Raw genomic sequence first — 13,912 nt, forward strand, 5'->3', positions numbered from 1 at the left:
TTTCAGCTGCAGTACCACCTTTGGCCTGAACTGTGCCACCCCCCTAAAAATCCTTTTGAAAAAAAAATGTTTTTTGAAAAAGATTTTATTTTTTTATTTTTTATGATGACGTCACAATCGGCAGATGACGTCACAATCGGCAGCAAATCCGGATAGCCTGTTTTGAGAACCCGTGGGATATACTTTTAACCTTCGCCTTCTCAAAACCAGAGAAAGACACAACGGTCAGAAATGGGACTTTGTGAGGATAGAAGGTGCTAGTGGGACCCCCAAAAAAAGGTTTTAAAATAGGAAAAGTGACATTTAATAGAGTTGATAATGAGTTTTATAGAATATTTCTGAAGTACTATGTCACTGTGTCTCCCTCCAGGCCTTGGTCCTCGATGCTGGGATGCAAGCTGAGCTGTGGGCACGCTTCAACCCGGCGTATCGTCAGGATTTGGAATCACGTGTGGCAGATGAGGTTTTATTTTTTTATTTTTCCATTTGGCTTTCCTTTGATAACATTGTTCTGAGAAAACATGCTGTATTAAAATGAGGTTATATATACGATCCTCTTTGGTTATAATAGTTTTCACCCACTGATAAGTGCTGTCAGTGCATAATTGGATGAAAAGAATAAATGTTTGCCATGTCCTCCAGCAGCCTCTTGTCACATTGGGCCTTCACAAAAGCCCAGCTAATTAATAACAGAAAAGTAAATAAATAATCCCTTTATGTTTTTGTTTCATAGATATTGTTTTTAATTGTTATTATTTAAAAACATAAAAAATACAATAATAGATAAATCATCAATTAGAAACAAATTCAATAATTTCTCTAAAGAATTTCATTAGTTAATATGTTTTTAATAAAAAAATACAAATCTAAGAAATGCCATAAAAAAAAAAAGAAAAGAAAAAGTAAGTAGTAAAAATAGCCAATGTACAAGCTCATGTGCTTGTAGATCTGTTATTTTCACAAATTCCTCTTTTGGGCTAAAAATGCCCCACTACTGGCCCCTAGATATTAAAGCCCCTCACTCTCTGTCTCACTGCTATCAGGGCTATTAAACATTTTGCGCAAAACAAAACAGACTGCTTGGCTTTGATTGGCTTATTTCCTTCCTGTCTTTCCATCCAGCTCCTCCAGGTGTGCTACAGGGAACACCCCCAGCTGGACATGGTGGGGCTGCATGGAGAGGTCCATTTCCCCAACCTCCATTTCTCCTCAACCAGCCTTGACTTTGGCTGTGTGCTCAACTGCACAGAGATCCAGAGAGAGCTCACCATCACCAACTGTTCCCCACTGCCTGTGTCCTATCACTGGACCTTCCTGCTGGACCAGAAGCAATACATTATAAGGTAACTGTACTAGGGGATGGGACGATACATGATATTATCGTTTATCGTGATAAAAACGTTCGCTTTGAAAATACATATTCAAAGATTTGCACACATTTTCACGACTTTTTCAAAAATAGCAGATCTACAAGCTCGCAGCGCGGCACTCGGTGCCGCGCTGTGAGCTTGTATATCTGCTATTTTTCACTGGTTAAAGCATTCAATAATTCTAGGCCTATATAATCGTATCATGGAGATTTAATTTATCGTGATATCGTCCTCCGTCATGCACTGGGATCAATTCACCTTTTATTTGCTGGGCTGCATAATCCGGTACCACTTAAACACCTCTATAATTGGTAAAAGGTACTTATAATATATGTACTTGATACAGTCTTCTTTTCACTCTCTATCAAGCTCACAACCCGTTGCAACGTGACGCGTTGTGAGCTTGTAGATCTGCTATTTTTGAAAAAGTCGTGAAAATGTGTGCAAATCTTTGAATATGTATTTTCAAAGTGAACGTTTTTATCACGATAAACGATAATATCGTGTATCGTCTGTACTGTACACATTGTCAAGATGAACTGACTGATAACTATACCAACAATCCAACATGCACCGCAGTACTACTAATACAGTACTGAGGTTAACTAACATACTGATACTGATACACAGATTTCAATAAGGAAAGGCCTACCTGGTCTAGACTAGAAAGAGCAAAAACAGTAAACAGACTAAAATAGCTTTGCCTTGGAGTGCAGGCACAATACAACACTCTAGCAATTATGCTAAGAGAAGAACAGATCCTTGACTAAATTTCAGCCCCAAACCAAAATATAGCAATCTCTGTGCTGCAGTGTAGCAGTTATGATTCGCCTCGGTAGAAAAGATGGCAATATTTTATTTGGCACATTTAGCTCGATTCTAAAGCAACCCCATGAGAATAACACTAGCAGTCTGCTGTCTCAAACTAGGACTTGGGACCAAAGCCGAGTCACCACATGACGTTAGTGGCTCCCATGAGAGCCCCCAACTCCTTGAACGAAGAGGGACATTTCTCATTGGGTACCAAATGAAATGAAAATAATTAGGAAAAAAAGGAACTCCTCTGTCCTCTGTTCTATCTGTGTCATGCCCATGGCATTTCTGGAAAAAGATTAGACAAAAGCACACTATATCGAGCCGTACAGCACTCACAGGCAAGAGCAGAATTGACCTCAGCTTTATAACGAAGCGGTGCGGGGGAGAAGAGCGGCGTGGTCCCAGCCATAACTTTAACCCCATTCAGAACGGGTACACATTATTGTGTATCATTATTAGCAGATATAAAAAATAGCAGACATACAAGCTCACAGCGCGGCACCGAGTGATGCGCTGCGAGCTTGTAGATCTGCTATTTTTGAAAAATCGTGAAAATTAGAATTTTGACCCGATTCCATCTAAGGTTTTTTGAAAAAGCTATGTTTCTATGTCAGCAATCTGGCTGGCCATCGTCAAAGAAAAGGTCCTTTTCACTTAACTGGAGCTCAGTTAGTCTGTTCTTGAGAGACTACTACAGTATGTCAGTGGTTCTCAAGCCTTTTCATGTGAAGGACCCCCAAAATTATATTTATTTGGCCACGGACCCCCATCTCAAAATATTTAGTTCCAGGGACCACCCAGAAGCAAAATTTGAGTTACAAACGTTCGCTTTGAAAATACATATATTCAAAGATTTGCACACATTTTCACGACTTTTTCAAAAATAGCAGATCTACAAGCTCGCAGCGCGGCACTCGGTGCCGCGCTGTGAGCTTGTATATCTGCTATTTTTCACTGGTTAAAGCATTCAATAATTCTAGGCCTAAATGGGTTAACCTGAAGTAGAAGCCAAATCCATTATGAAGTCCCTTGAGGAGAGAAGCCAGGTCTACTGATTCTGTACCTTGCACACATTACAGGCCGCCTCGATCACCAGCCTCGCCTTGGCTAACCTCCTCCACGGGACAGGTTGTGAATACCACAGCAGGCCAAGATTTATCACCCCTTAATCCCCTTCTCTTTTTCCTAACTTATCTTTGCCTTCTTTCTTGACCCCCCTCCCAGAACAAGCCAGAATAAGCCACTATACTTTAGAAACAAGCCCTGAAAGCAACTTTACAGAAAAACAAGCCCAAAGTCACTTCTAATAAGTGGACATGGCAACACTGCTCTCTCTCTCTCTCTCTCTCTCTCTCTCTCTCTCTCTCTCAGGGGCGTAAATTGGGTATGGCAGGGGTATGCAGCTGCCATTCCCTGGGTCCAGGGGGGAAAATAAAAGTTACTAACTTTACTTAAAGGAGTAGTTCACCACTTTTCAACCTGTCTTCATTATAATAGGTCCTCACTAATGTTCATAATAAAATAGCACAATTTTTTTCTATTCAGTCTGGGTCTCATAGGAGAGCTGTCAAATCCTTCCTACCGGTGACATCATCGTTTGACAAAAAAAATAAATAATAATATTTAAAAAAAAGATTTTTATTATCACGAGAACAATGGCTTCCACTTTAACATTGCAACTTTTTCAGGAATAGAAAGCCTGCAGTTTCTATTAGCTTGCATTTCCCATTGATGATGTCACCGGTAGGAAGGATTTGACCCACCCACAGCTCTCCTATGAGACCCAAACTGAGTAGAAGAAAATTGTGAGGACCTATTATATGAAGATAGGTTGAAAAGTGGTGGAGTGCCCCTTTAAATATAAATATAAATAAAAGTTACTTAAATATAAATACGTGTCGTGCATGTCTCTTTGTCTATCTGTGCTGGTTATTATGTTGTTAAAATACAGTAAAATAACTACAAATGCAAAATTCTACAAAATGGTCACTTCAATAAGGTATTATAATTATATTCCCCACATTTTTATTCATCTTGACAGAATGGTATATTCCCAGGTTCCACAGGTCAGCGGCACAGGTGCAATGCATTATTGTTAATTGTGGAACATTTAATAACATGCCAAGTTTAGCTGCACTTGAACGTTCCAGGCTGCCATATCCATCCCAAGAAACCGTAGAAACGGGGGGAAAAAAAGAAAATGTACTTGATAAGGTATGGCACTTTGCGCGCGTTCAAGACACCAGTCATGTTGCCATACCTTAGCTTTTTCTGAACTGACACCACTGCTCTCTCTCTCTCTCTCTCTCTCTCAGCGGCTCTACAGCTAATCCTCATCCGCTTTCTCCTATTCCCTTTTAACTTTCTTCTCTATCCTTTGATTCATCCTTCCATTCTTCTAGATTATGACCTCCGTTTAAATCTGTTTGTCTCATAGGCCATCCTCCTAATTAAACCATGACTCTGCTCTACTCTGACTATGATGCTGGTATATGCATGGATTGTATTCACATGCACTTACTGTTCTGTATGTGCGTGTACTGTACACGCACACACGCACGCACGCACACACACACACACACACACGCACGCACGCTCACACACACACACACACACACACTCACTCACGCATATGCACGCGCACACACACGCACGCACCCACCCACGCGCGCATGAGTGGGTGCACCCACCCACACACACACACACACGCCCCCACACACACACACACACACACACACACACACACACATGCACACAGAGCCTGTCTCTGTCTCTCTCACAAAATGTATGCAATCTGGCCTTGTTGAGCTACTTAACACTCCTATCAGTAATTACACCACAGCCCCGAGAGAGAGAGAGAGAGAGAGAGAAAGAGAGAGAGAGAGAGAGACACAGAGACACAGAGAGAGAGAAAGAGAGAGATAGAGAGAGAGAGAGATTTCAATACAGCTCACTCTTTCTTTCTACCTACTCCACTGAGAGATAGAGGTGGTTCAATACATTTAAATCACTTTCCGTCCCTCAGTGCCAGTAAACAAACCATGAGAAAGTAACTATGAAGGACTCTATATGAGGGTCAACTCTGGTTTTATTATCCCCGCCAGACCAGATCAGCCAAAGCCGAGGGACTGCAGTATATCATTGTCCCTGTGTGTGTCTCTGTCCATTTTGAGCAGTGTTGTATTGGTCGTGTCACAGGGGTACACACAGTCCTGAGTCCTTTTGAGCAGGAGCACACACACGCACATGCATTTGGTCCTCCAAATCTTTGTGTGATAAAAACGTTTTTCTCCGTTTTTATATTAACCACTTGAACCCTGGGGTCCATATTCTGAGAACGTAAGCCAAAAATAGCAGATCTACAAGCTCAAAACGCCTCGCGCTGCGAGGCGTTTTGAGCTTGTAGATCGGCTATTTTCGGCAAAAAGCTTTGTGTAGCGGGGGAAAAGAGCAGACTAAGTACAGAGTGAAAGGTCAAGTTTATTAAGTGTTGACGGTTCAAGTGGTTAAATATATGAAAACACAAATTGACATGAATCCAAAATACAATGCTGATTGTGCTGTCAAACGATGAAACCATATGGAATCTATGAAAAGGTTGTGGGGGTCCCTGCTCCGTCTCTCTCTCAGCTAAGGGGGTCCTTGGCCTGAAAACGTTGAAGAATCCTGGTATAGACACCTCCAAAACTGCTTTCACCTCCGCCCAGAGGGGGCACCACAAACACAAACAGTTGCACCATCTGCCATACAACCCCCTCACATCTCCCTCGTGTCTTGATTGCTGCAACCTATAGCACTGATACAGCCCTGGGTAGGCAAACCCGGCCTGGCAGGGATCTGCACTCTGAGGAGCGCACTTTTCTGGTTATGTGAATCCATTTGAAATGTGAGTCCAGAGACTAAAATAGGACTAAATATACATTTGGATATTGTTTTCCCCCAGCCATCTGTAAAGACTGTAAAACTGAAGTGGATCTCCTTGTGGAAGGGAGCTTCATCAGTGTCTGGGAAACAAACAAACTTTCAGACATTTGTTTTTCAATCTGTTTTTAACCGTGGGGGCTATCATACAATACAGATAAATATCGTTTTAATGGAAATAAAATGTTAATATATTTAGAAGGACTTGCTGGCTAGCGTACTTAGCAGATACTTATTCTACAGTGCCTGATGGGGAGAAATAGCATTTTACTCAGCATTTGACCTAGCTTGACATATGCTTTCCTACGAAGTATCACATGGCTTACATTTCTGTTGTTTTCTCGTTGATACATCACAGATAAACTGTACAAAACAACGTGTCTTTTACCTTACAATGCTTCCGTCTGTTCCAGGTTTGCTGAAGAGCCAGAGGTGGGTGATGATGGCAAAACTAGCACTCAAGAGGATAATAGAGAACTTGGCCGGTTACATAAAATGAACACTAACTCTAAGCTGGACTCTAACAGGTAAGGTCAGCTGTGTGTTTGTGTTTTTTTGGCTGGTGGTTTTATGGCTTTATAGAACTAAAAATAATGGTCTCGACAGGGGCTGCATTTTTTGTAGATGCACACTTCTGAAAACTGTAACCGACATCTTAGACACAGATAATAGCGTGACTGGGTGCCCAGGGGGGAAAGGGGTGTGATCAATGAAGCACCTTTATCTCTCAAATACCTGGAACGCGCCCAAGTCACGTTAGATTTTAACCACTTTAACCATTATTGTATGCTTTAACCTTAGAAAAATAGCAGATATACAAGCTCACAGCGCGGTCTTTGAATATCTTTGACCCGAGCTTTGACCCGACTTCTAAATCCTTCTTCTAAATCATGTTGTTCTCAAACCTTTTCATGTCAAGGACCCCCGAAATTACATGTATTTGGCCGCGGACCCCCATCTCAAAATATGTTGTTCCAGGGACCCCCAGAAGCAAATATTTGAGTTACAAATGTTCGCTTTTAAATGGATATATTCAAATACTTGCAGAGAAATATCATGATTTTTCAAAAATAGCAGATCTACAAGCTCGCAGCGCGGCACTCGGTGCCGCGCTGTGAGCTTGTATATCTGCTATTTTTCAGTAGTTAAAGCAGTCAATAATCCTAGGCCTAAATGGGTTAAGTAACAACCAGAGGAGATGATTCACGTGGATATATCCCAACCAGGAACCACGGGGTAATGGCAATGTGCTTGTGCATCTCTGTGAACATGGCGGATTATTAGAAATCCCACTCTGACCTCCAAAGAGCCTTCAAACAGGGCAAGCGGGAGTACAAGAAACTTGTGGAAGATTAACTGGGGGTTACAAAAAAATACAGGGCATCAGAGGAGTCAGTTGTGTAACACACAGCCCCTCTCAAAGTCCCTCCCTGGTGAGCTGAATGCCTATTTTCTTTTGCTCGGTTTGACTTAAACACCCCCAAACCGCCGGAGATAGCCCGACCTCACAAGACCAGCCCACTAAACACCTCCGAGGTTACAAAAGATTTCGGCAGCGGACTGAAGACTCATCTCTTCAGACTCCACCTAAACCCATAGCACTACTGTAACACTCCCCCTTCCCTCAATGACCATACATGCAGTTAGATAGCATTTTCTTTTAGGTTTTATAAGTGTTTTTACTGATTAGGTGCATGGTCTACCTATGTTATAGTTTTTTCTAGATTGATATTTATGCATTTGTTATATTGTTATATTGTTGTACTGACATATTATGTTGCTTATTATAGTGATGTGTATTACCTGCTTATTGTAAGTCGCTTTGGATTAAAAGCGTCTGCTAAATGCCTAAACTGTAAACTGTAAACTGACTTGCACAGAGACATGTGTGCCTGTTCCCCAGCAGCAAAAGGTAACTTGTCTAAGTGACTGGAGAGATTCCACCCTCTCCTCAATTGTCAGTATGCCTACAGAGGTTGGTGATGGACTTCATTTGTTCCATGTTGCCTGCCCCATGGCTAGTTTGCATATCACCAAAATAGATCAGATGACAAAATTGCCATGGATCTTCACACTGCCACGCTTCTCATCTGGATGGGAGTATAGTTGTTGTATGCTATGTGGACTTCAGCTCAGCGTTCAACACAACAGTTCCTGCCAAGCTTGATTCAAAACTCAAGAGATTTGGATCTGTACCCGACTACAGTATGTGCAGCTGGACCTCCTGTCGGGGCGTCGCCAAGTGATGAAAAATGACAGCACTACGCCAGAAACACTGACCTTCAACAATGCGTACTGAGCCCGCTCCCCTACTCCCTGTACACATATCATTATGGCCAATTCCTGATGTCCCCAAACACTTTGTTGTCACTGCTGACCCCTACTGGTTGGTCTTATGGATGGGGACAGGTATGTGCACACATAGATATCCAAGGGGGCTTGAGCCCCTGCCCTTTTATCCGTCTGTAAAAAGTGCCCTCCAGACCATGAATGCCCGTTTTTACTATGGTGAAAGAAAGGCAAATGCCCTCTTTCCATTGCCATACCTGAAGGCGGCATTCAAGAGAATGTCGTTGTCCAAACTCTCCTGAACTTGAATGCAGCATCTAAAGTTGAAAGAATTGCCCTCTCCGTGTAGAAATCCATGCCGTTTTACGCCACATCTCCAGTATTGACTTGATTATGCTTAGTTCAGTGTGGTATCAAGCACCGGAAATAGTCGACCTCCAAGCTCGTGAGCTTGAAGGTCGACTATTTTCAATATTTTCACCAAAAGGCCCTTTTAGAAATGTCAGGCCCTGCCTCTCTTAACGTTCTCTGCACGTCCCTGGATGGGGATGGTATTGAAACCACATGTCTCCTCCGATACGCGTGGAATCGTCTGCCACGCCTTTTCCCCCTGCCAGTGAGGAAGGAGCCTCACCGGGAGGACACCCTGTTCCTCATAGTTACACACTCCTGTTGACAGGCGCCCGGAACAACCTAACCTATAGGTGTCCCAAGAACACAGCAATAGATATCGACCTCCCACCCGGCTTGTAGCTCTCCTATGGACGCATGGACGTCCGGCCCAGTCGGATATACAACCACAGAGAATTCAAATCGGGCGTCTCTGCGGAGGTGGGCAGTAACTTTACCCCTGGCCGCCCCAGAGCACACCGCGTATAATAGAGATATAAAACCTGGACAAATCCAACTTTATCTGTCAGCTACAAAGTTGCAATGATATCCATCTCTCTAGAGGTGACATCTCTCTCCCTCTCCCTCCCTCTCTCTCTCTCTCACACCACACACACACGCACGCACGCACGCACACACACACGCACACGCACACGCACACACACACACACACACACACACACACACACACACTGCAATCCCATCAGTAACTATCTCCTGTTGTAATCAGATATATACAGAATAACCCCACCTCCCTCTCACTCTCTCACTCCATGACTTTTCATCTCTCTCTCTCTCTCTCTCTCTCTCTCTCTCTCTCTCTCTCTCTCTCTCTTGTGTTCCCTGTCTTTGCTGACAGATTGCTTAGAGTGAGATGTTCTTTGTTCCTCCATCTTTCATGTGTAGATTATTAGTGTGCTAGAATAAAAGTGCACGTGCCCACACATACGCATGGCACGCACGCACGCACACACACACACGCGCGCGCACACAGTTGATTGAACTGTTCCATCAGTGCTAGTGAATGTGTAGTATTTGTCCTCTCTTTTCCCTGGGTGTGTGCAAGAGGCGGATGTTTCTTTTGTGAGACGGGTTCTTGCAGACTCATCATGTGCTGCTATCTCGCCATCTGCTCCTCTGTCCGCATCAGTGGCGCGCGCTCAACTTCTCCTGAGACCCCGACGATATTATTCAATTTGAGCCAAACGCTCTCTGAGAGATCTTGTGTTGAGTTTTCATCATGCAAAAAGAATGTGCCATATTATTTTAGGTCTCAAACCTACAGTATGGCATTTCATGCACGACTGCATCCTGGAGTATTTTGCCTGGTCCCTGTGATTTGTTGAAATGGTGCTGATAGCAGATTCTGGATGTTTGACCCGATCCCTGCACCATCATCATGGTACTGCCCAGTGCCCGTACCACAGTGCCCCCTGCTGGCCACGTCTGTACCATGCACTGATTACAAAGACTAGCACTGTAGCAAGCATGCGCACGCACGCACGCACGCACACACACACACGCACGCACGCACACACACGCACACACACACACACACACACACACACACTAGGGATGGGACGATAAGCGATATTATCGTTTATTATGATAAAAAACACTCACAATAATCATATTGTGGATATTTAATTCATCGTGTTATCGTCCTCCGTCATGCACTGGGTTCAATTCACCTTTTATTTGCCAAGCTGCATATCCGGTACCCGTTAAACACTCTACAATTGGTAAAAGGTATAATATACGTACGTAGCCTATGTCTTTTTTCACTCTCTATCAAATGTCTTTGCTGTAGATCGGCAATTTTTTGGCATATGTTCCTCCCCAGGATAATGGATTTTGATTATCGCGATAATATCATAAATCGCGATTTCTTTTCTCACAATAATTGTGATATGAAATTTTCATATCGTCCCATCCCTAATACACACACGCACACGCACACACACACGCACGCACACACACACACACACACACGCACGCACACACACACACACACACACACACACACACACACACACACGCACACACACACGAGCATGCTGCAAACTTTCCCGTACACACACACATGTTGCAAAATATATTCTGTGTTTCATAATTTAGCTGTGTGCTTGTCCAAAGCTGATGTCACACTCACTGAATCTCTTTCATTCCCCTCCATATGTATGCACTTCAAAACTACAATCTCTCCTGACCTGTTTCCCCCCTGCTTGCCTATTAAAATTCCTCTTAATTATGGAACACTGTTTAATGAACTTGATGAATGCTTCCAGAGGGGTTCCAGAGGAAAGGAGAGACAGAGGGTGAGACAGAAAGAGAGGGAGTGGGTTGGATTATGAGTGGAAGATGATGATAAAGATATTCTACTATGTTACTTGCACTTAAGGTATTGTGTTACATGTGTGTGGTATGCAATGGACTGCAGTGTTGATTACACTGGTGGACTGCACTGCAGGGAAACCCTGCATTTGTAAATATAGCAGTCATTCTATACATTATAGGGCATTTTATACATTGCCCTATAATCCAATCCCTATTTTATTTATTTATTGCACCTATTTTATTTATCTATTTATTTTATTAGTTAGAACGTGGGTCTTCAACAGGGGGTCCGGGACCCTAGGGGTCCTCAGAGTTACTACAGGGGGGGCCGCCAAATCTTTGTGATAGGATCATTCTTTTAAATGAACAACTTGAACCCTTGGCATCCTTATTCTGAGGAGAACTTTAGCCAAAAATAGCAGATCTACAAGCTCTTGTAGATCGGCTATTTTCAGCAAATAGGTCTGGTGTAGAGGTAAAAAGGAGCAGACCAAGTACATAGTGAAAGGTCAAGTTAACTAAAAAACACGAATCCAACTGCTGTCAAACAAGTCTATGAAATCAATGAAAATCTGCATCACACATTTATACAATTATGTAGAGGGGGTCCCTGCTTCATCTCTCTCTCTCAGCTAAGGGGTCCTTGGCCTGAAAACGTTGAAGACCCCTGAGTTAGATTGTCTTTTCATTTCATCATTAGCGAAAACAAACAAATCAAATATATTTTTTTCTTTGCTTTTGTTTCTGCCTTGTAGAGAAGCTGAGGGTCCCACATTCTCCCTGCTGGAGGAGCAAGATGAGGAGGAGGAGGAGGAGGAGGAGGAGGAGGAGGAGAGGGAGAAGAGAGACCCAGAGAACTGGACCAGAGAGGGGAGGGGCTCCCCAAAAGAGCCTCCTCTCCCCCCCAGCCCCCTGCTGGAGGCCCAGAGCACTGCATGTAGCCCTGTCGGTGTGGAAGAGGTACATATCAGCACACGCACGCACGCGCGTGCACACACACACACACACACACACACACACACACACACACACACACACACACACACACACACACACACACACACACACACACACATGCAGCCATTAAGGCCTATTCACACTGAGCTGGTGTTGCGTATGTTTGCGCACGTATATACCATTCATTTCCAAAGGGGGCTGGCGTGGAGCCCGACTTGCGCCATACGTCAAAAACGCCCAATTTCACGCTGAGCGCACGCATCAGACCGACTGAGAAATTTGAATAAAGCTCGGCGCGACCGACTTCATTCAAATCTTGTGCGTGCGTGAGCTCCCGAAGCCAATGAAAGCAGCGCGGCTCTGCGTGTAGGTAGGGCTGTGGGGAATGACAGGGAAGTGATTCAACAGAGTGACTGTCAATCAACAACAGCCTCGCGACCTGGAGGCGCACAGAATTGCGCTCATATGCGCTTTTTCGGCGTGTTTTTTATGTCGGTGTGAATGTGGGTTTGTGTGTGCGTGCGTGCTTGCATGTCTGTCTGTCTGTCTGTCTGTCTGTCTGTCTGTCTGTCTGTCTGTCTGACTTACTGTGAACAAAATAACCGAAGAACATTTTCATGAAACTTAAGGTTTCATGAACCTTACTTGGAGGTATAATGAGCAGCAGGCTACCCTGAAGAGATAATTAACGTTTGGGTTGAAACCACTCAGGAAATAGAGAAAGGAGCCTAAATTACAGTACATTACAAGCTCATTATGTGTCTTACATCTGACATGGCAAAGTGTTGTGAGATGTGCTACTTTCCGAAAGGTTTGCTAAAGAGATTTAGTGTATAAGGGAAAAGTCCCCAGACATCGATGTACTGGTATATGGGGTTTAAGCTCCAAAGCATCCATTTTTAGATGTGACCAAATTAAAATGTATGCGTCTCCCTCCCTCTCTCTCTCTATCTCTCTCTCTCTCTCTCTCTCTCTCTCTCTGTATATCCAGGTGTTTGATATCCTGCCAATTTACGGGCAGCTGCAGCCTGGCGCCAGCCAGTTGGTCACTTTCACCTTCTACGGCCACGCCCACGTCAGCGGCCAGGTGTTGGCACAGTGCCACGTGGAAGAGGGGCCCGTCTATGACATCACTCTCAGGGGAGAAGCCTCTGAAGTTGCTTACAGTCTCAACTCCACCCACATTGATCTGGGCCTGCAGGTACACAGTATACAGCACAGACACACACAGGGGTGTCACAAGGGGGGGAAAGTGGGACTGAGTCACTAGGGCCCAAGGTGGAGGGGCCTTAATTATTTTATACTTTAGCTATTGAAAAATAGCAGATATACAAGCTCACAGCGCGGCACCGAGTGCCGCTGCAAATCTTTGAATATTTTAAGCGAACATTTGTAACTCAAAGTTTGTTCTGGGGGGGGGGGGGGTCCCTGGAACTAAATATTTTGAGATGGGGGTTCGTGGTCAAATACATATCATTTTGGGGGTCCTTCACATTTTTTTTCAAAAAACCTATCTTATAGGAATATTGAAATATTCAAAGAAATCTTCAAGATTTTTCAAAAAATAGCAGATCTACAAGCTCGCAGCGCGCTGTGAGCTTGTATATCTGCTATTTTCCAATAGTTAAAGCACAAAATGTGAGTGAATCCTTGTACCAGGGCCCAAAATTTGGTGGGCCACACACACACACACACGCACATGCATGACACAAACAAATCAATGTGAAAGGTAATTGTTGGCTGTTGCACCCGTGGTTGCAGGACCATTCACAGGGCCTCCATTAGCTAGGCCTCGATAGACTCAAGCAAGCGAACTGTTGACACGCTGTAGT

At 43.7% G+C, this 13,912-nt stretch overlaps 1 protein-coding gene across 1 annotated transcript in view; it reads left to right on the forward strand.

Annotated features, from left to right (window-relative positions):
• hydin (HYDIN axonemal central pair apparatus protein) overlaps nt 1–13,912 on the forward strand; it is a gene marked incomplete at both ends in the record, with an annotated part of 211,630 nt that overhangs the window by 85,044 nt on the left and 112,674 nt on the right. Inside the window, 5 exons of the mRNA XM_080737231.1 lie at nt 371–463; nt 1,123–1,343; nt 6,521–6,634; nt 12,032–12,083; nt 13,072–13,281. Of these exons, the coding sequence (XP_080593357.1) occupies nt 371–463; nt 1,123–1,343; nt 6,521–6,634; nt 12,032–12,083; nt 13,072–13,281 (690 nt within the window). The remainder of the gene's footprint in view (nt 1–370; nt 464–1,122; nt 1,344–6,520; nt 6,635–12,031; nt 12,084–13,071; nt 13,282–13,912) is intronic.

The sequence above is a fragment of the Nannobrachium achirus genome (assembly GCF_963921795.1).
Source record: "Nannobrachium achirus genome assembly, chromosome: 11".
In the NCBI taxonomy this organism is placed as follows: Eukaryota; Metazoa; Chordata; class Actinopteri; order Myctophiformes; family Myctophidae; genus Nannobrachium; species Nannobrachium achirus.